The sequence below is a fragment of the Podarcis gaigeae genome (assembly GCF_964106915.1).
Source record: "Podarcis gaigeae genome assembly, chromosome: 3".
Taxonomy (NCBI): Eukaryota; Metazoa; Chordata; class Lepidosauria; order Squamata; family Lacertidae; genus Podarcis; species Podarcis gaigeae.
The window spans coordinates 23,138,111-23,160,482 of record NC_139680.1 but is presented as its reverse complement, the minus strand read 5'-3'; the positions used below and the strand labels follow the sequence as shown (position 1 = coordinate 23,160,482).

General features: G+C 40.0%; 1 protein-coding gene across 2 annotated transcripts in view; it reads right to left on the bottom strand.

Annotated features, from left to right (window-relative positions):
* CSMD1 (CUB and Sushi multiple domains 1) overlaps positions 1–22,372 on the bottom strand; it is a 949,787-nt gene that overhangs the window by 319,308 nt on the left and 608,107 nt on the right. For both annotated transcript variants that reach the window (XM_083729648.1, XM_083729649.1), the window contains exon 7: positions 10,508–10,585. In XM_083729648.1, the coding sequence (XP_083585774.1) occupies positions 10,508–10,585 (78 nt within the window). The remainder of the gene's footprint in view (positions 1–10,507; positions 10,586–22,372) is intronic.

Sequence of the window (22,372 nt, the reverse complement as noted above, 5' to 3'; positions counted from 1 at the left end):
GGAGTCAGTTTATAGCACAATCTTTTGCATGTCTTCTCCTCAGAAATGAGTCAATTCAATAGGATTGCTCACGAGTTAAAGTGTTTAGGAATTGTAGCCGTAAGTTTTTAACAACAACATTTTATAGTAACATATCTGCAAAAAAGACAGATTTTGAAATTGTAATTTTAAACAAATAATTTTGAAGAAATCCATTTCCTCCAAACTGGCAACTACTAATGAATGGTTCAAGCCTAAGTAGTGGCAACCCTACATTTTGGGGGCCCTGAAAGCTTGACCTTTCATGGGGGCTCCATCTTAACCAGCAACAAGGTCTGGGAAACCACTGTTATCTTCTTCAATGGAGTTGTTCCATGACAGATGACCACACCTTTATAACATCTGTGCTACTGACTCTCAAACTTTGGGATTGTTGAAATATACACAACAACAAAACAATCAATTTGAGTCATGAAATGTGGACTAAAGTCACTTCTGGGGCCACTCTGGAATTAGATGCCCTGATGCTTAAGCTTCAGTAGTTTCATAGTAGTTCCGTCCCTGAGCCTAGTGGAAGACTAAAGCCTGCAAACCAAGGTCTGAACGTGTATATAGTCTATCAGTTAAATAGGCTAAGTGCAATGAAATGGACAAGGGAAAGCAGAAGCCACTAGCAGCAAAATTACTATGTATAAATGTATATATACAGTTCTCATGAATAACTACGTTTATCACATAGCATGCAAACAAATCGTGTCCTCCATCATGGAGGGCAGGTGTTGCGGTGAGATCACCTAAACTGCCTCCCTGTTGTGGGGCGGGACCGTTTGGATAGCCACAACACCCCATTGGTTGCCCCTCGGTTGCTGGGGTAGAAATTTGGCCTGTTGGGTCGTCTATTGGCTACCAAGGGGCTATTTAAGCTGCTGCACATTGCTGGGAGCTTTCTCTTTCCTGCGACGTGCAGCGGATCACCCGCCCTCCCACCTATATTTAGGGCTGTTTTTTGGCCTTGCTATGCCTGTCTAGGGGTCGTCTGTTTTAGAGCAGGGGCCCGGTAGGAATTTTGCCATTTGGCTGATTGGCTGTTGCCATTTGGTTTCTGCCTATCTGTAGCAAACTGTCACAACTTTGTAAGGTTGGCGGTTAGGCATTGGTTCAATGTTTTGTGGAGGGGAAGTGATTGGCTGTGCCTGCCCCTCCATCGCTGCTGCTAGAGAATTCCATTAAAGGAAACCCTGTCAAGGGGCTAGGATCACGCCAGATCCCCTGGGAGCATTTGGGGTGAGCTGTGAGACTGAAGCCAGCTTCTAGCTCCCCCAGGATGCTTTCCCTTACTGACATACGGCGGTGACCAGTGTCAGTCCTGTTCCTGCCGCTGTGCAGGTTCAGGTAGTCTGGAACCAATGCCTAAAGCAACCACTCACATGCTATAATCAATAAAGTTGTGGCCAAAATTAATGCCAAAAACCTTAAACTATATTCTGTGTCTATTGTGTCTTTATTTTGGGGGTGGTTTTGGGGGTCGTCACACGCAAAAGAACTATCTGGGCATTTTGGTGAATTATGGCAGTGGGAAACAGTTAATTTTGGGATACATGGATTTTTAAAAACTTCATACCCATTTTAAAAAGACTACTTAATTTGTACTTCAACATTTTAGAATTCTTCCAATTCCATTCTCTGCTACAATTATTTATTATTATGCATTGGTTCTACACATTAATAATAATAATAATACCTTTATTGTCATTGTACAACCTGTGTACAGTGGTACCTCAGGTTACATACGCTTCAGGTTATAGACTCCACTAACCCAGAAATAGCGCTTCTGGTTAGGAACTTTGCTTCAGGATAAGAACAGAAATCATGCTCCGGTGGCGCGGCAGCAGCAGGAGGCCCCATTAGCTAAAGTGGTGCTTCAGGTTAAGAACAGTTTCAGGTTAAGAACAGACCTCCAGAATGAATTAAGTACTTAACCTGAGGTACCACTGTACAATGAAATTAAACGAGCCTCCCTCCCCGCCCCCAACACTCAATCTCTCACCTCGCAAGTCAATTTCGCTATGTTATTTTCTGTTCAACAGCCTAACAGATAGAAGCTATTTTTTAGCCTGGTGGTACAGCTGATTATACGTCTATATCTCTTGCCCAAGGGTAGAAGATTAAAGAGGTGATGGCCAGGTTGTGAGTAATCCCTGAGAATTTTCCTCGCTCTCCTAAGGCAATGATCCCTTGTGATGTCATCTAGCAGTCAAGGGACAGCCCATGATATCATGTGCTGTATTCACCACCTTCTGTAGAGACTTAAGTATTTTGCTTAGTTTTTTTAGAAATTGCTTGTGAAAATATGTTACTATTAGTTATTAACAAAAGAAGCACCTTGTTTTGCTCCCAGTTCCAAGTGATGCTTTTCTTCACAAATGCATATAGACAGCAGTCCCCTTCACAGCTAGATTTGTGAACAGCACTTTGAAGGATATTTTAGCTCCTGCAGTGACAAAGGCCCATTTTCCAGAAACAAGTATAATTTAGTAATCTGATTTATGAAGCAATCTCCACAATTTAATAAAAAAGCATTGCATAATATTATTACATGGGGCCGTGTATCATTGTTGAGAATGCTAAAATCTTTAACACTTGGGAAAATCTGGATTATTACGTTTTATGATGGAACAAAGTAGTTCAGGGTAATTATCCCTCTTGTTTCATTAAAGCTTTATGCAACTGTGAGAGTTTAATGCTGCTGTTATTTTTCCCACTGTCAGAAACTGTAAAATCTACAATTCTCAATAAAGACAGAATTAAGGTATTAACTTCACACTGGAGCAGTAGTGAGTGATGTGCTCTAATGTTGCTGCGGACCACTCTGTATCTAGCCAAAATTCTAACTGAAAAATGTTCCTCTAGCTGTTTTCAAGTAGTTATGAATCCCAATGCGCTAGGAGTGAGAGACCTATGAACCTCCAAACGTTGTTTTAAATCAACTTCTATTAGCCCCAACCAGCAAAGCCACTAATCAGAGATTATGGAAGCTGTGGTCCAGCAACATTTAGAGGACCATAGGTTCCAAAACACTGCAATAAATTAGTTGTATAAATGTCTGAAAATGAGAGGGCTTGTTAAGAATAATTTTAGCACCCTTATAAGAGGTTATAATTTCCAAGACCCTTTGGAAAGGTTAGGTTTGTTAAAACTAGTTTTAAATTTACATTGTAGATCTATCCAGCAAGGTACAAGCAATAAAATCTAGGGTCAGTCAACCTAATAAAGGGCTAACTACACTTTGGCCTAGTTTGCCCATAACACCAAACCTTAGTAGAGGATCACTTGGTTTATTACCTCACAGAATAGACAAAATCACCAGAGATAAAGACCAGACCTAGAAAGTAGATTGAACTGGTTTTGTCACACTCCACCCACAACTTTTTGGAAGGTATTTCTCCTTTAAAAAAAAAAAGTTAAAAGACCCCTGGACGGGTAAGTCCAGTCAAAGGCGACTATGAGGTTGCGGCACTCATCTTGCTTTCAGGCCAAGGGAGCTGGCATTTGTCCACAGACAGCTTTCTGGGTCATGTGGCCAGCATGACTAAACTGCTTCTGGCACAACGGGACACTGTGACGGAAACCAGAGTGCACAGAAACACCGTTTACCTTCTCACGGCAGTGGTACCTATTTATCTACTTGCACTGGTGTGTTTTCAAACTGCCAGGTTGGCAGAAGCTGGGACAGAGCAACAGGAGTACACTCCGTTGCAGGGATTTGAACTGCCGTCCTTCTGATCGGCAAGCCCAAGAGCTCACTGGTTTAGACCACAGTGGGTCTGGGTTTGCACATAGCACTAAGCTCTGGTTATCATCAACTGAAGTTTATAAAAGCCAGCTACAAAGCTGGTCAATGAGCAACCTTAAAACATAGTTTTAAAAAATCACAGTTAAACTGCTGGACTTGTTCACACAAAACAAGCTAGTAGTAATAGCAGCAGTAGTAGTTTTTATATCTTGCCTTTCTCCCAAGTTGGCATTCACACATAACACTAAGCAGTTGTTTATTAAATTCCATACAACATTTTAAAAACATTGTTATAAAACAAAGTTATAAAAATGAACTAGTTAAGAACAATAGTTAAAAAACAATAAAACACATTTAGAACCAGCATTAAGATATCAATTTCCCTGATAGCAACCTGCCCAGTGGTCAACAGCCTCTGCACCTATTTTTGACAGGTCTGTCTGAATAGGAAGATCTTAGCCTACTGGCAGAAAGAGAGAATTCAATAAACCATTGCTTAGTGTTATTTGTGCAGATACAAATGTTTGTATGGTTTCTGCTCTCTGGCAAATAGCCAATTTTGTGAAGTTAGTGCATTGAGTAGCAAGGATTAAAACCTCTTTCCCATGGTGAGCTCTCAATGCAGCTCAGATCCAGTCTCAGATATTTTTAGGAAAAGGGGAAGACTGGAAAATGTGGTGCAGTTGTCCTGCATAAAATTGAATTTGGTCTATAGAATGAGTTAGCTTGCAGAGAATGCTGTTTATATACTACAAATTACTCAGAGCTTTGTTGCTCTGAATCCCTTATTTTCTGTTTAAATGCCCACACACAAGGATCAAGTAAATGTCTATTTAAGAGAGATCAAGAAATTAAATGTTTTATCCACATGTGGTATTAAGTATGAAAACTTAACTTTTATGTCTTTGTGAAACTATGGGTAGAGTATTAATTTCCTATATGCTAATTGCTGCAATATTAGTAAAAGACACTATTAAATGAACAAATGAATGTGTGTTGTATTTAGTAAGACAACCTTCATTGAGTAAGTAGATTAGTATTTCATATTTGAAATATTTCTCAAAGTATGTGTGTTTTGTATTTAAATTATTTAAACATGTAATTTACTCAACTCTGAATGTGTTTGCAGGATCAAGCACATTTCTTAGCAGCTTATTAATATTGGTAAGTGAAGTGAATGCATTTTCTTCATTTAATGATATTCTTTACAGCCACTTAACATATTGAGCAAATAGGTTAAATATTTAGTCTGACCCAAACAGAATGTTTGTTAAGCACAAAATGTCAGCAGCTGATCCTATTGCTTATCCAACACTGTATTAATTAATCAATCAATAAACTATGAAGTGGCCCTTTGCATGTCTACAGCAAAGCACATGGGTGGCCAGGTGTTCTACTTTGATGATCAGTCATCTTTTTGAAGGTTTGTCTGGAGGAATGTACAGTTGGTGAGTCCTGTTTTTAAGATAAAGAACCATAATTAGACAGAATAGAGGTCTTGAAGCTGACCATCAAATAGACAGCTGACTGAGCAGCCACACAGATCATCTTGTCACAGTAACAGGCAGCCTAGTGTGAAGGGGTGCTCACCTGACCTCCTCTGAACAGGTGAGTTGCTGCTGCTTACTGTAAAGAACAAGTGGAGGGACAAAGCAGTAGGGAGGCTGGCATGGTGTAAACACACCAGCAGGACTGCTGCATTGGCTCACCTGGTGCACTTGCACTCCACTGTCCTCCCCACTGCCTCACTCCTCCTCTTCTGGGTTAGCAGCAGAGACACAGATGTCCACTATTGCCTGATCACAGTCTGCACAACTATGGTGAGATGCATTTCATTTCTAATTTAGTAATACTATTCTATATCTGCAGCTATACATATAAATTAGCATATACAAATTTTATGCAACTCTACACCCTTTTGTTTAGTTCTATATTTTGTCTTTCTTATTCCTTCTCTTCTTGTTGGGTTGGGGGGCGCGGGGAGACGACAACAACAATGTGTAAGTCACCTTAGATGAAGGACTGGAGAAACAAAGCCAGTTGCCCATAATGGTACCAGCAGCTGACTGGTTTTTTTATGGACTTAGTTTTAATATGTTGATGAGATTCTAGCTTCTTATCCTTATCCGGCTAAGCTCTACTATAACTGAGCCACAAGGAGCAGACTGGAGTTATGGGTAATGAGTCAAAGGGTATATATTATGAAGTCTTCCTAATGCTCTTCAGGTTCAAAGGCCAATGCTCTAGCATGAGCTACTTATAACTTACAGCAAATCTCAGGGAACAGAACACTTACGTCTGAGTTCCAGCTTCCACTGCTGTATGTACTATACCAGATCAAGAAAGGTTAGGTTGTATATGTTCCTGATGGGAACCATTCCAGCAGATTTTTCAGCATTTATTAGGCCATTATTTTGTTTATATTATCTCTATATAAAGAGATCCATTAGCACAACCGAGAACCAAACACACTATAGGCTAAGCAGAAAGGCTCAGACTCTGTTTGGAATGGCTCCCCATGACTTGCATGTGGAAGAATACACTAAATATAGGTATAATTTTGGAAAGGTGAAGGGGGCTCAGAGATATAATCCTACCAACCGCTCCTGAATTTCACTTCAGCTTGTCAGGCCTCTCCCCACACTTTCACAAACCTACCATGCTGGAGTAAAACAGAAGCCAACAATTAATTCTAAGCTGTCCTACATTGTGGATGTAAAAGAAAGTACAGGGTTTTTATTCCTCCTGATTCCTTGAACTGAAGGAATAATAAAATTCTGTTCACAGAATTTAAAGCTGATTCTTACTCTGCAGTGAAAATGTCTGTGCATGTTTGGAGCCTACTTTGGGAAGTATGGGTTTTTATACCTCATGACATGTTGTCTTGGAAGAATATAAATCAAAACATTGCAATTGTCAGACTTCCCATCTGCAATGGAGGATCAGGGCATACTCACATGTCTGTAACACAGGGATCTAGAAATTTTGGGCTGATGCATTGGCTGAAGTTTTCTGTGCTTAGACACACACACACCTTATCTTGATAAACTGATAGGAGGAGTAGGAAAGAAACTGTCAGACAAGAGGGACAGCAATAGGTCAGGAAATCTCCACCCCAAGATTGGTCTTTTCGAGCTTTGGAGAGTTCTTGGGAAATGCCTCAGCTTTTTACAAATTTTTTCCAAATGGTTCAGAAGGCAAATTAAGAGGTCTCACAGGTTTCAGGAGTAAACAGGTTGACATTACAGTGGAACCTCGGGTTGCGAATGTGATCTGTGCGGGAGGCACGTTCACAACCTGCAGCGTTCGCAACTCGCAGCGCCGCGGCTGCGCATATGCATGACGCAATTCGGTGCTTCTGTGCATGTGCGAGCACCGAAACCCGGAAGTAGCCTGTTCCGGTACTTCCGGGTTTAGCGCGGTCCGTAACCTGAAAACGCGCAACCCGCAATGTCTGTAATTCCAATTGGGGAAAAAAAAAAAACTATGTTCCTTGGGACAACTGCCTGCCACTGCTCACTGCCTATCACCACTTTGCTTTTACAGTGGTACCTCGGGTTAAGTACTTAATTCTTTCTGGAGGTCCGTTCTTAACCTGAAGCACAACTTTAGCTAATGGGGCCTCCTGCTGCAGCCCCGCCGGGGGAGCACGATTTCTGTTTTCATCCTGAAGCAAAGTTCTTAACCTGAGGTACTATTTCTGGGTTAGCGGAGTCTGTAACCTGAAGCGTATGTAACCTGAAGCGTATGTAACCCGAGGTACCACTGTACTGGCAGATTTGTATGGGTGCAATCCTTGGGATGATACACTCCAACATGGTCTGCAGGTGCTTCTTTCATGTATCCCCACCATCATAAATAATGGCATTTTGCATTTGTCTGAGCAATATATCTGGGAACAGGATGAGAGAGTGAGGAAGCAAATGTCGTTTCATTTTAATGCTACAAAGCATCACGGATTGCTATGAACTCAGCATGAATGAAGACAGAAATATATTGTTTGTAATGTCACCCTGAGCTTTTATATCCCATTGCATTACATTAGTAATAATTTCCCCAAAATGGTTAACCAATGTAAATACTGCTTTCCCCTTAATTTTCCTCATGCATCCAACACTGAATCAGCAGGGCTAACCTGTCTTAGAATTAGCTGTTTTGGCATCAACTGCTGAGTAACACAGCATGTGCCATCAATTCATCTAAATGTGTTACAGCAGATCAATACTGAATCTGTAAAGCCATTTGTTCTTTGACTCTACATGGCAAAAAACATTGCCTTAAAAATAACTCAATTTTCTCCATCTGAGACAAAACGGAACATCAACGCTATAAAAGTAAACAGGCAGCACAATGGGCCCTGCATTTGAAAAATGTGTTTTTTTCCAAATGAGGTTTAAGTGGGAGTTGGTTGTTGTTGTACTACAGAAAATATGTTATCTTTATAGAACATTATCTGAATATTGTTTTTATGCAAATTATTATAGACAGGGAAAACATGAAGTTTCACTTGCCTCCGGGAAGAGAGAGGATATGGTCAAGCAATATCCTATATATTCAAAATTGAACAAATTATTAAAGAATGAGGCTGCCATCTTATACCCATTTACCAGAGAGTAAGCTCTGTTAAACTGAATGGGGCTTGCTCCTGCGTAGGCATGTATATGATTGGGCTGTGAATCAAAAAGATATGACACATTAGCAATAAATAATGTAAGATCTAATCTAAATTTCCTTTACAAATGTGCCATAGAGAACGTTACACAGAATAAAACTGGCAGCCCCATCCAGATAATTTTAGCTAATGCAGTAAGCTGAAATATTATTAGCAAACAGCTGGTCTCTGTCACAACATCTCACTTTCCCTTCATATCTTTTCTCAAATTTCACCTTTTCCATGAAGGCTTTGCTTAATCTCACACACCCCACATGTTGCAATGCAGTCCAAGCACATTTAGTGTTTAAATCATAGAAGAATGTCAAAATAGAGGGAGAGAAAAATGCTACAAAATTTGCAGTGGGGAAGTCTTACATAATCTTGAGGAGGAAACAAGGAAATAATACAAGGTTTATCTTCATTAGTTGATCGTCTGTATTAATAATTCATTTGTTTAATAGAATATATAATAGCATCATTCCTCTTCAGAAAATAATAATAATAAAATCTGGTCTTTGAAAAACAAATCAACAGCAGACTGCACCATAAATATTGTTAATAGCATGTCCTTTGTTCACTTTCTGTAATTAAAGACAGCATCCCAACAAAACATACTCCAAAAAAGTGGCTACCTTCAGAATTTGTAGGTTCAAATGCACACTCCAATGACAACAAGGCTGAAAACCTATAACATTTGTCTGCAAGTAACTCCCATTGAACTCAGTTTTCAATCAACCTAATTAGTATGACGGGACGCTGTGGGTTAAAGCCTCAGCACCTAGGACTTGCCGATCGAAAGGTCGGCGGTTCGAATCCCTGCGGCGGGGTGCGCTCCCGCTGCTCGGTCCCAGCGCCTGCCAACCTAGCAGTTCGAAAGCACCTCCGGGTGCAAGTAGATAAATAGGGACCGCTTACCAGCGGGAAGGTAAACGGCGTTTCCGTGTGCGGCTCTGGCTCGCCAGATGCAGCTTTGTCACGCTGGCCACATGACCCGGAAGTGTCTCCGGACAGCGCTGGCCCCTGGCCTCTTAAGTGAGATGGGCGCACAACCCCAGAGTCTGTCAAGACTGGCCCGTACGGGCAGGGGTACCTTTACCTTTTTAATTAGTATGACTACCTCTGCTTTCTGTAACATATTTCTGTGCAAAGAGTTATCCTAACACTGTGGGGCCTACAGTACCATACCTGGAAGATATACAAGTATACCAATTCTGTTTATCAAACATATTCACTTTGCGCAACACATCATATTAATACCATTTTCATTTTCCTTGACTATTATGCTGTACTCTTGGGTTCTCAGACATGGGGCCAAATATAGTCATACCATTCACACTCTGGAGATATTGAGTCATTACATTAAGTATACATTGAAATAACTTTCACGCGATTGCAAGGCAAATACACAGCCCCCAGAGTGAAGGGAGTGGGAAAGGACCGGGAAAGAGAAGACCCACCTGATTCCCACTATTCAGTTGCCTTTGTACCCCCACCAACACACACACCCCTCCTGGTGTCTCTCTCACACTTCACTGGAGATGAATGAATCTGTCAATTTAAGTTTCTCCCAGTTTCTCATTTTTCCACTTTGAAGTTCAGTTCTTCACATTTGCGCATCAGTTTGTGGTTCGCTTTTAACGTCCTCACAAAAATTCACCAGCATTTTAGTGTGAGAATTTCTCCCAATACACAAATTTCTGCTGGGAATTTCATTTTTACTAAGCAGTTTTCCCTAATATAATGCATTGTTATGCTACTGAAACATGGTTGACATGGATTTATTGGTGATAATTGTCCATAGCTATTTTCCTCATTTCCTTCCATTTTCTATCTATCCTAATTTCATAAGAATGTGTGAAAACCATCACTGAACCATTTTGCTAGCCCTGTTGAAGATATTTTGACTTCCACTGGAATTCCTTGGATGTTTGCACCTTCCACATTCATCTCAACATTTTTGGGTTAACTTTTTTTTTCCTTTTCAACCTTGGTTTTAAAGCTCTGTGTCTGTGTCTTCCAGACCAAATAATCAAAAATTACCCACACAGTCTTAAGAGAATAAATATTTGTTAGAGACTTACAGACGGAATTCTTGTGGTTGCTGTCTTTGTTAGGTAGCATCTTGACCCCTCTTGATTTTAGTTCAATTGCCTTTTTCACTGTAAAAGAAAAAAAAAAGACAACATGGTAGAAATACATATTGTATTCAATATTTATTTACTCAAATTTGAAGAAATGTGGATATGGGACACCAGTTTATTTTCCTATAAGCAGTGCTATTTTTTCTAGAAAAAGAAGTGCCAGAACTCACCATGAACACCTCACTTATTCTCTTAGAATGGCAATGGAATCCACTTGAGAGGTGCCATAACTGAGTTCCAGCTGAAAAAAATCCCTGCCTATAAGTAAATGTATCATTTAGTCATTATTTGAAATGATTTTGTAGAGAAGTCTTTATCTCCCATGACCAAAAGTAAAGATTCCCAATTGCTCCACTACTACCTTGTTAAATGAATATGCATTTTTATATATGAAAATGGATACAGATATTAAGCACTTCATCATAATGGAATAGAGTTCAAACATATTTGACTTTCTTTAATTCATTGGGCTGCATTTGACCCATCATGCTCAAGTTTTTCATGGTTGAGTAGCTACTGACATTCAAATTTATGTGGCATGTCCTCAACAGTCATCTTGAGAACCTTCAGCTTCATACTTAATCGGCCTCAGCACAAAACATGCACCAACTATTTAGTGCTAAAAATACCTTTCTTTCCAAGCAACAAGACTTTTGCCAACAAGCTTCAGTGATGACAGAGATTTACAGACACGCTGACTAGACCAGTGTTTCCCAACCTTGTGCCTCCAGATGTTTTTGGCCTACAACTCCCATCATCCCTGACCACTGGTCTTGCTAGCTAGGGATGATGGGAGTTGTAGGCCAAAAACATCTGGAGGCACAAGGTTGGGAAACACTGGACTAGACCATCAAAGTCAATGAGCATGTGGCAGTACCTTGAGCAGTTCCTATGACATGGGGAAAACCTATTTGTTGGTATTTGCTGTTGTTTGAAACTTAATAGTTGAGAGCAGCTTGAGGGAAGAAAAACTCTGGGTGGGGGAAGGGTTAAGTACTCCTACCCTTCATCCCATGGGTTATTTCTCCACTCACAAACACCACCTCTCAAATTGAGTTTTCTTGTGCCAATCAGTCTGCTGTTACATGCAATCATGTGCAGTCTGGTTTTTATGTAATTGACTAACAAATATCATTAAAACTTAGTTAACTTGTGGGGGACATGCAGTCAAATCTAACACTGTGTATTATTGCAAATTAGCATGTGAAAGGGTTAAGACCATAGAGCCTGATAGGCCGACTCAGACCACAGAAATGTAATTGGTAGAGAAGGCTCTGTGTGATATAATTCCCGCCTTTTCTCCTGGGAGGAAAACAGCAAAGTATTTCCTGTTCCCACTCTCTCTTTGACAAACATTACAGACGGACACCTATCCACCTGCTCCAGCATCAGGGACATGCCTGAAGGCATTTCTGCTGCAAACACAAGTATTTTACCTGCATTTATTTTTACTGCTGTTACTGCTAAGATCAAATGCTTGACTGTGAGTAAACTATATGTTTTAAACTAACTTTTCAGTCTGTAGCCTGTTTCTTTGACAAACAGGGTAACAAAGGGGGAGATCAGCCCAAGAGCTAATTCTCATGCTTTCAATTAAACTCCATAAAATGGGATTTAAACTCTGCTCAGTTCCACATTTTTAGACACAAGTGAGAAGTGGATCCTTTTGTCCATTAACCCACACACGTGGGTCTGTAGGGAAACAAAATATAGTTAATTATATTACTTCACCTACCTAATAAAACCCATAACTTTCCCATTAAAATCAGAATATCATTATGGAAAATATGGAAGAAAGAAGGATATTTGCCAATATTAAATTGGACATCAGTTTCTTAATTTTAATCTGTTAACATGGCAGGCATTTGCAGCAGGTCACTTTTTGCCTGCATATCAAAGTACCACACTCTAATAAAGCTTTATTGAAATGATTCAAGTATGTTCCATTAGAAAGCCATGGAAATCAGACAAGTCTGGGGTTTTGTTTTTGTTTTTTACTCGTGCTGGCAGTTTCTGTCAACGTGTTTGAAGTGTCTCAACTGGTATTAATGTTCTCATTATTGAATTTCATAGGAGACATAAAAGCATTATTGCCTTTTTATGTTGTTCTGTCTGTGAGAGACTGAGAGGGTGAGAAATTACAAGACTTCAACAAATTTCCCTCCACAACAATCATCTGTTTGTCTATTGCAATGTGAGATACTCAATTTTTTAATTATGTGTGTTCATCATTATCTCCCGAGTAGTACTGGGGACTCGTGCACTTCTTGCTGTGTGACAATTTACCTCAGGATTGTGCTGGAGGCAAGCATCAATGATACAGCATCAATTCCATTTGATCTCATGTATGGCAGAAGAACAAAAACCACCATCTGGTTCTATGTCTCCAATGATTCCAAAAGAGTTGCTGCTTTGTGGCATACAGGCCTCAGAACCACAAAGCAATGTGGGTTTGTCCCAACAAAGTCCTGCAGTGAGGCTTCTCCCACTTGGAAATGGATGATCACCCCAGAGGAGGTCCATGTGATGTCACAGTGGCCTTTGAGGTGATCATTTCCTAGTTGGAGAGGTGTGGATCATGATTCCTTTGTGGATCCATGATTCCTATTTTAATGTATTTAGATTGATCTCTGATTACTTTTATCCGACAATAGACACCTGCAGTCCAGATACTATTTATGCTAATGGAGTTGGATTGCACCCATTGATTATATTATTTAGCTATACAAGGCCTAAGGCAACTAAGAAAAGCACACATTGGGAATCAGGAGCTTTCCCCAGAGGCCTTTACAAATGGACCTCAGGAACATGTTCCTATTTCTTTGTGATATGTGGGACAAACCCCATTTCCCAAGGGGGGAATGCCTAGAAAGTGTAAGGCAGCAGTTCTTTCAGAAGCAGCCCCTTCTTTCATAGTCACAATTGAGGGGTGGGTGGAGTAAGGGAGCTGCAACAGAGTGGAGAAGCAAGGCATGGATACATTGTGCTTGAGACATCACCCTTCCTCTCTCGCATTTTGGATTACAGATTGGTTTCCCCACCCCCCACCCCCACTTCACTCTGAATAGCAAGACAGAGTGCTACATGATCTACTGTGTTGTTTAAATAGGTTAATCTTCTGCATCTGGGTGCTTTAGGTGTGGGAAAAGACAAAAAATGGTTTAGCCTGGTGACGCCCTTTAGGCACTTTTCAAGTGATGGGTCAGCCCCAAGGCTCAGTTCCCGGACTCTTGTTCAGGGGGTGGGGTAAGGGCCTCCTTTGAGGCTGAAATCTCGCATCTACCTGGGATTCTGCAGTCCCAGGGGGTGATGAGATAAGGTCTTCTTTCTCACCTGCAAGTGTGGGTCGGCCAATGGCTCTTGTTATCCAGTTAAGTTAGTTCCCGCCCCATAGTCATCCCCATCTGCTGACTTAAATTTAAGTTCTAAATAAAAGTCACCTGGTTCACTCCCTGCTTGTGTGTTTTCCTATTGTGGTGCAAAAACCGGCCACTAGTCCCAGGGTTGAACAGCTGAGCTTGGCAGCTGGAGGTCACAGGGCTAAATCTGCCACTCATATTTTAACCAGCTCTTCTTCCATTGAAACTTTGTGACAAGATAAGCATGTGATAACCTATCCTTTTCCCCATAGTGCTCCTAGTTAACCTAGTCTCAAGCAGGGCAATTCATTAAAGCAGCTGCAGTAGCTCCATTAGTGCTAGATATCTGCCCTCTTGAGATGAACTAGAGCCCCATTTTGAGGTTACGGATTAGGGCTGAGGTTCTCAGTATGATGCCCATAAATAGCACAGCACCCTCAGACACCTCCTGGTGCCCACAAAAAAGCATTCCCTACCCACATTTATTACACACACACACACACACACACACAATTTGGCCTTTGGGGGGTTGTTTAGTTGTGAAAGGGTTGCTTTTGGAGATCAAGATTTAAAAAGGTCGGAGATCCCTGGGTTAGGGCAACATTTGCTTGGAAAAGCACTATAAGTGGAAAAATTATTCCATATAATTTATTTTGACAGTTTATATACTGCTTAATTACAGTAGTCTCTAAGTGGTGCACAGCAAGCTCAAAAAATATAATAGAGATAAAATAAAAGCATATAATAACTTAAAACACCTGCAGAAATGCATATTCCGCATGTTCCTTTTTTTACTGCACTTATTTCCAGTTGTATTAGTTGAAAGCCTTCATTCTCCTGGTTCATTTAAAACTATTACAGTTTTGCATGATTGGCTTTCTGAAACCAGCCCAAAAAATAATTGTGCACCTAAAATGTATTAAATGTGATTATATGCCAACCACTGGAAAGGGGAGGAAGGGAGTGTGCACTTCTACAGCAGTGCCCAAATCATGTTAAAGATCACATTACAGTGTGAGAACAAAGAGAAAAGCAGGTAAGAGTTTTCTCCACCCCATTTTAATGTATTTAGATTGATCTCTGATTACTTTTATCTGACAATAAACACCTGCAGTCCAGATACTATTTATGTTAATGGAGTTGGATTGCACCCATTGATTATATTATTTAACCTGGTATAAAATGTCTTATCTGCATTAGATAAAGAATCCATGATCCATTTTTTTGAGAACTTTGCACTGAAAAATATATTCAAAGCATCTAAGGCAGGCTTCCTCAAACTTGGCCCTCCAGCTGTTTTGGGACTACAACATGATCCCTAGCTAGCAGGACCAGTGGTCAGGGATGATGGGAACTGTAGTTTCAAAACATCTGGAGGACTGAGTTTGAGCAAGCCTGATCTAAGATACCAAGAAAAACTGGTTGAACTTGAAAGTATTATTATAAGCCTCGGATCAAAAATATGCACAATAAATTAAGATAATTATATTCAGCAAGTAAGTCTACAACTTTATGTTAAAAATAGGCATCTGAAATAGAAAAAACTATGGAAGAGAAGTATGAACAAATTAACTAAGACATAAATAGAGCAGATGTTAATTGTGCTATTAATTAATTGTGCTGCTTTTTCTGTGGCTGAGTAATCTGATTACATAATTTTTTTTGTAACTAGCAGCTATATATTTCACTAATTATTTCATTTTATTACTAATTTATTGCAATGATTTGACAGAGCTTCAAACCTACTGTACTTTAAAGAAAAACCATCTTCAAAATCTTAAGTATTTGGATGTGCATGTGCATGTTTAACTGATTTATTTCACTACAGAACTTCAAAGGTAAATCCAAGAAATATTTAGTGTGCATTTTATGAAAGAGTTTGCCATGAGGCCCACATCACTGTTAGGATCAGGCCTGGGTTAGCAAGCTCTGATGGAGATTGAAGAAACAGAGAGGATGGATCGCTCCTGACTTCAGTCACTTTAGAATGGGGAATAGGGATGTCAGCACTCCCCTCTTACATTCCTAAAAAGCAGAAAGTGTCAGTGGAGACTGGAGGGGTTTTTATCATGTGAGGGGGAGACTGTACTGGAGGCAGCAGCAACTGAACAGGAGCAGTCTTGCCACCTGCCGATTTTGCAAATTGGATTGGAGCAGACCAACCTGTGCCAAGGGATAATGCACTTGCCATTCCAATATTTCTATAAGGCAGGAGAGTCTCAGAAGTGAGTGCACCATGCCTTGTCTTTTAAAGCTTGGCAGGAGGAGTGGGAACTTGTTGGAACATCTTCAGCAGTGTGGTGTAGTGGTTAAGAGCGGTAGACTCATAATCTGGGGAATCGGGTTCGCGTCTCCGCTCCTCCACTTGCAGCTGCTGGGTGACCTTGGGCTAGTCACACTTCTCTGAAGTCTCTCAGCCCCACTCACCTCACAGAGTGTTTGTTGTGGGGGAGGAAGGGAAAGGAGAATGTTAGCCGCTTTGAGACTCCTTTGGGTAGTGATAAAGCGGAATATCAAATCCAAACTCTTCTTCATCACTTCCTTCCAGTTCTGCCCACTCCTGAACTTCTGAACTGTGCCTCATGAGCCAGGAGACTGCTACATGCCTGCATGACTCTTTTCCTGAATAATGATCTTTTTCTTACTTCCAAGTAAGAGCTTTTGTCTGTGTATTTTGGGTAACAGGAAGTACAGACTTTCCCCAGTCAAATGATGAAGGAAGATGATCTGATTAAGCTTACACCCAGTCCTTTTATGTCAGGCGTGTTTTGGGACTACAATTCCCATCATCCCTGACCACTGGTCTTGTTAGCTGGGGATGGTGGGAGTTGTAGTCCCAAAACAGCTGGAGGGCCAAGTTTGGCATGCCTGTTTTATGTGAATGGGTTGGCTTCTTAGCTGAAATGAATGAGGACTAAGTACACATGTTGGAACTCCATGAGTACATTAGAACACATTCTTAACTCTGGACTGGGCTGGGTGTTTACAGTACATAAGAATTGCAATTAAGGGGGGAAAGAGGGTTTCATCTAATGGTGCCCCCTTCTGCAAGTGAGAAAGAGTCTTCCCATTCACAAAAGAGTCTTTGGTCTGGTGGGGAAATCTATTAACAGAAAAGGAAGGGAGATGATTTTCCTTTTTCACTTTCACATTCGAGACCTCAAGCCACCTTCCACTCTAGAGCACATTTACATAAGGTGAATGGCAAATTAACAAAAACAACAACAAACCCCAAAACACTCCCATCTTCTTTTGCTAGCATCGTCCTCTGAACAGAATGGCACCACTTGATTGACTACAAAACTACTACAAAGCAGATATTTGGGTTTTCCAGGTTTTTGCACAAAAATGCATTTTACCATAGAGTTTGTTTCTTTTTTCCCCCCCTGTGCAATTTTTCTCCACTGAAGATTTATTCCTACAGCTTCAATTATATTCAGTGTTTGACTTCAGGATTATCTATTTGGTGAAGCCTGAATTATTCAAAGTAGTCAAACAGAGGAGGCAGATAACTTCTGGAGCATAATGATCAAAACATGTTACGTCTCTCTGACCCATTCTCTGTTATGTGGCCACAATGCATCAAAATTAAACTTTAAACAGCGTGCGGCAGAAATCACTGGCATGCTTTATAAACTTAGCCTTTCTTAACTTATGCAACTTTTAAACTTGTGGGAATGGTTGGAAGAAAGTGGTACTAAAATCATAGCAACACAAGACAAACTGAAAATAAATTCTTGAACCTTAAAGTAATGCAGGGGACACCAACATTATTATTTTTTTACCAAAAAGGAACCTTGGAGGCACTAGAACATTTGGAGGAAAGTCAGAGGCATTTGTTTTCCAGGTTCAGCTTCAAACAAGTTATCTGACCTATATGAACTTTTCACACAGGTTATGTTGAGCAAGCCAGCATGTGCTTCAATTGCCCTTGCTGTGCAAAGTGAAAACATCAGTGGCAGATATCAAGACCTGCACTGTGACTTTCTTGAAAAGCAGCAATGGAACAACTTCCCTGATGAAATCTACTGCTCCTCCTCCTTTCCCACCTGCTTTAAGGAAGCATGTGAAGCCTATCTATATTGTAAAATGCTTCACTGTAGAGTTTTCATTCCCTGGTGGTCTTGTTTTAATACAGCCTGAATTTTCAATACATGCACACACAAAAGTCCCCTGAAGCACAAACATATGAGCCAATCCAATTCTGCACAAATAACTGTTCAGAAGTCAGGTAGAGACATGCAGGATGCTGCATTCAAAATAAGTTAAAATTCTGATTTGGAAGTATGAAGCTCTTGAAACAGACCCTCAGTGGTATATTTCAGTGATATATCAGTGGAAGCAAAGATAATGGTGTACTAGAGGTTGGGTTGCTGATGGAAAATTCTAGGCCTAGTGCACCATTTTATTTGTTTGTTTTTACATTTCTATACAACCCTTCATCCAAGGATCGCAGGGCAGTTTACAATATAAAAACAGACAAATACATAGTTTAAAAGGCCATAGATTGTTGAATTAGGCCAAGGCTTGGAAGAAGTGGAATGTTTTTGCCTGTCATGAAGGTACCAGGCAGTCCTTCTTTTCAGGTGCCGTTGAGAGAGTATACTGCTTGGCTATGTGGTAGAGCTCTGAGATCACTAGAATAGATACAACTAAATCTCTCTGTTGATGCCTCTGGGTCAGATCCAGACAGATGGCGTGCTTCAACTGAATCCTTGCACAAGCAGAATGACTTCAACTTCTGAAATGGGACTTTCTCCCCTCTCTTCCCACCATGCACCCCACACTTTCCCCACTGCTTCAGAGGGTGAAAGAAAATCCATAAAAAATAGGAGGGGACAGGTGGAGGAGAAGTCCTGTTGCATAAGTGGAAGTTGGCCTGTGTACACAAGGATTTACCTAGCCTGTGTTGAATACAGTGCTTAGTCCACTTCAAAGAGACTCGCTGAAACCAATGGCATTTAGTCCTTCTCCTCTCTAGGATGGACTACATTTGGATCCTGTTGAGATAATATTGTTGTACATCTTTCAACCATAGTGCAGAAACCTCATTCTTGAATTTTTCTGTTCTCAATCTCTCTACTCAACTCATGTTCTCTTCTCTCCTCTTCACGCCTTTCCCATCTATGAAGGTGCAAATACAACCACTGCTTCCCAATAAAGCAGAAAATCACAATGGTAGCTGTGTGTGTGTGTGTGTGTGTGTGTGTGTGTGTTGTGGGGGAAGGTATAAAATTGAAAATGACCTCAAATGAAGCAGTTTTATCTTGACTAGCCAGTTTCAAACTAAAGCTGAAACTTGTGTCTCAGGAACAACCAACAATAGGTATCATTTTGCTTTCAATTAGCTTGAGGGCCTCAGCAATGTGGGAAGCAATATTGAGTAAAAGCTGAATTCTCAAGATTAAATCTTTCACTTGTAAAGATAGCCTACAACAGCACAGCCACAATGGTGCTTTAATCTCTTTTAATCAATCTTTCAAACATGTGAAACAGAATTAATCCTGCACAGCCCTTTTTTGATCAGATTGTTTGCTTAAGACCATTAGCTTTGTAATTTGTTATGATATGCTTCTTTTCCCATAAAAGTGATTATATTTAGCTCAACAAATAGATTGTACAATGAATTACCAGCCAGACAAAAAGGAGATTGCATGGTAGGAAACACTTCAAGTTCAGGTCATTTATTGTTTTGTTCTGTTTTAAAAACACATTACAAGAGTTGCAGTTCTGAACACAAGCTGACTCAATCTTGCTGGATTTATAAGTATCTGAACTTCTTTTTGTTCAGCTGGTGGATATGTCACCATAAATATCATCAATTTGGTAAATTTTGATATACACAAGGTTTATATGAGACAGTCAACTTCTACTTTTTTAGAGTTGTTATGACAGTGAAAACTATCAACAAGTACTTGAATATTCACAAAACATGAATCAGGTCATTTGTTAAATCTGAGCCATTTTCTCATGTTTCCTGATATTTGAATCTTCATGCTAATATGTACTGCTTCTGTGGAAAACATCTGAAAATGGTCACAGTAAAGACAAGCTAGTATAATGATTACAAGTAGGGATGGCTTTTAAGATCCCTTCTCTAAGGAGAGGAGAGGTGTTCAAAAATCCACGCTGAAGAAATTATACCTCGTTCTATTTCAGGTAATTGAATGACTTCACTTTGTTAAACAGGGGAAATTTAAGAGCCATCTCTGTGGTGACATCCAATTCTACTGCCAACCTAATGCCTCCATATCAACAGAGTTATCATGTTGGTACTAGATCAAGACTAGTTAATTCACACAGGAATATTCAGTATTGTGGGTAGATTGTTGTTTTTAGCTGCTTTATTTGATGATGCATTTTAGTATTTGCTGTTGTTTATTTTATTATTTAGTCAGGGGTTTTTTGTGTGTTTGTCTCCAGTATCCAGCCTGGTATTTTTAGTTATGAAGGGTGGATTATCAACATTTTAAATAATAAGTTATCAAGAGACTGTGGAGGCAAATGAGAAGTCTGAATTTAAAAGTAGATTGGAAATTACCATGCCATTTCCCAATTTTTAACAAAATGGCTAAGCATATTTGCAAGTCAATCTGACAGGTGGGTCTCTCCATTTTGAAACATCACTGAAAATTCATAGCTGATGGATTCAGTCAAGAAGAGGTAATAACAGAGAGAACAGTATCAACATAACCTCTAAGCAACAAGATGTAAAATATGTCACATCCTGTGAGAGGAGGGATGACTTGGAAAAGTGGGATAGTATCTCCTATAGAAGCCTAACATAAACATCAGTTGTTACGCCTGATGTTTCATTTATAATAATAATAAATAATAATAACAACAACAATCACCCTACATTTCTGACAAAGGCTCAACTTTTTCTTATTAAAAACATGGGCAGGTATTTATGTGAGGTGGTACCCATGGGGTAAGGGCCAGTTTTAACCATGCAAGCAATATCCTTCTTTTTTAGGTGAAAATATCAGAGGTGTGGCCAGAAACAGCAACTTCACACAAATGTTTTCCACACAGATTTTGGTTTCTTAGTGACAATCACCCCCATTAAAAGGAATGGAAAATGAATGACTTTTGTGAATCAAAATGTTACTCTTCTTCAGTTTAACAACTTTAGTTTTATTTAATGGCAGGCAAATCCCCGTTGCTTGTAGTTTTGCTTTCCGGCAAGTATGCTTAGGACTGCAGCTGATGTTAAATGAAACTGTACGTGCGAATTTGTAAGTATAGCTAATTACTAACTCCAGATGTATAAACAAGTGACTTTCCCTTGTTTTCTTTCCACTTTAATCACAAAAGTTGATTTTAGGCAAAGATTTATCAGGTAGGAACAAAATCAATAAACATTCAATTTTAGAAAAATTGCTTTTTGATAAATATCCTTGTGGACATATAGAAAAAGTGACAACGCTAAAGCTCTACTTTTCTCATAAAACAGAAATCTAATAAAGATGCCCACAAAGAAACATCCAGCAGTCTGAATAGTGTGCTTTTTCTGAGAGTTGGGAAACGAGTCAGATTTCTGAGTGTTGAATCATGAAGATCTAGTATACTAATATAACAAAAAAGTATATAACTGATTGCCATCAATGCAGGAAATCATTAAGGGAGCTCTCTCATAAAACTATTTGTATCCTGCACTTCATCGCCAAGCCCAGTTCTCTAGTTGGTCCTTGTCAGGTTCAGAGCAGCAGAGCCTTATGCTACTTGGGCTAGTATTGAAATTATGTATGAATACAGCACTCCCAAGTGGGTGGGCTGAATTCAACTAAATATTTAAAACAACTGGGAGCCGAAGCAATGAGTCCTGATAGCACAATGAGGCTTTCTTTCATCTCATGCCCCCCATTGGCTCTGTGCAGTTGGGAAAACACCCAGAACAGTGCATGAGGGGAGGGGAAGAGAAGAAGAAAAGTTTGTATTTGATATCCCGCTTTATCACTACCCAAAGGAGTCTCAAAGCGGCTAACATTCTCCTTTCCCTTCCTCCCCCACAACAAACACTCTGTGAGGTGAGTGGGGCTGAGAGACTTCAAAGAAGTGTGACTGGCCCAAGGTCACCCAGCAACTGCTTCTGGAGAAGCGGAGACGCAAACCTGGTTCCCCAGATTACGAGTCTATCGCTCTTAACCACTACACCACACTGGCTCTAGAGAAGAGAGAAGAGGTTGTTCCTTTCAGCAGCACAAATGCTAGCATTGACCAAGGGAAACTCCTCTCCTTAGTGTTACTTTAAATCCCACCCATAATTTTTGTACACAAGACTTGGATAGAAAGTTGCATTGAAAAAATTGGGGAAGTGCAACTTTCGATGGTTGCCTTTTTTCTCTTCTTGGATTATTTTGCAAAGTGTGCATTAGGTCAGTTTGCCTTTAAATGTGAACTGAATCTTTTTTTTTTTTTTACCATTCCTACAAGTGGGTTACCC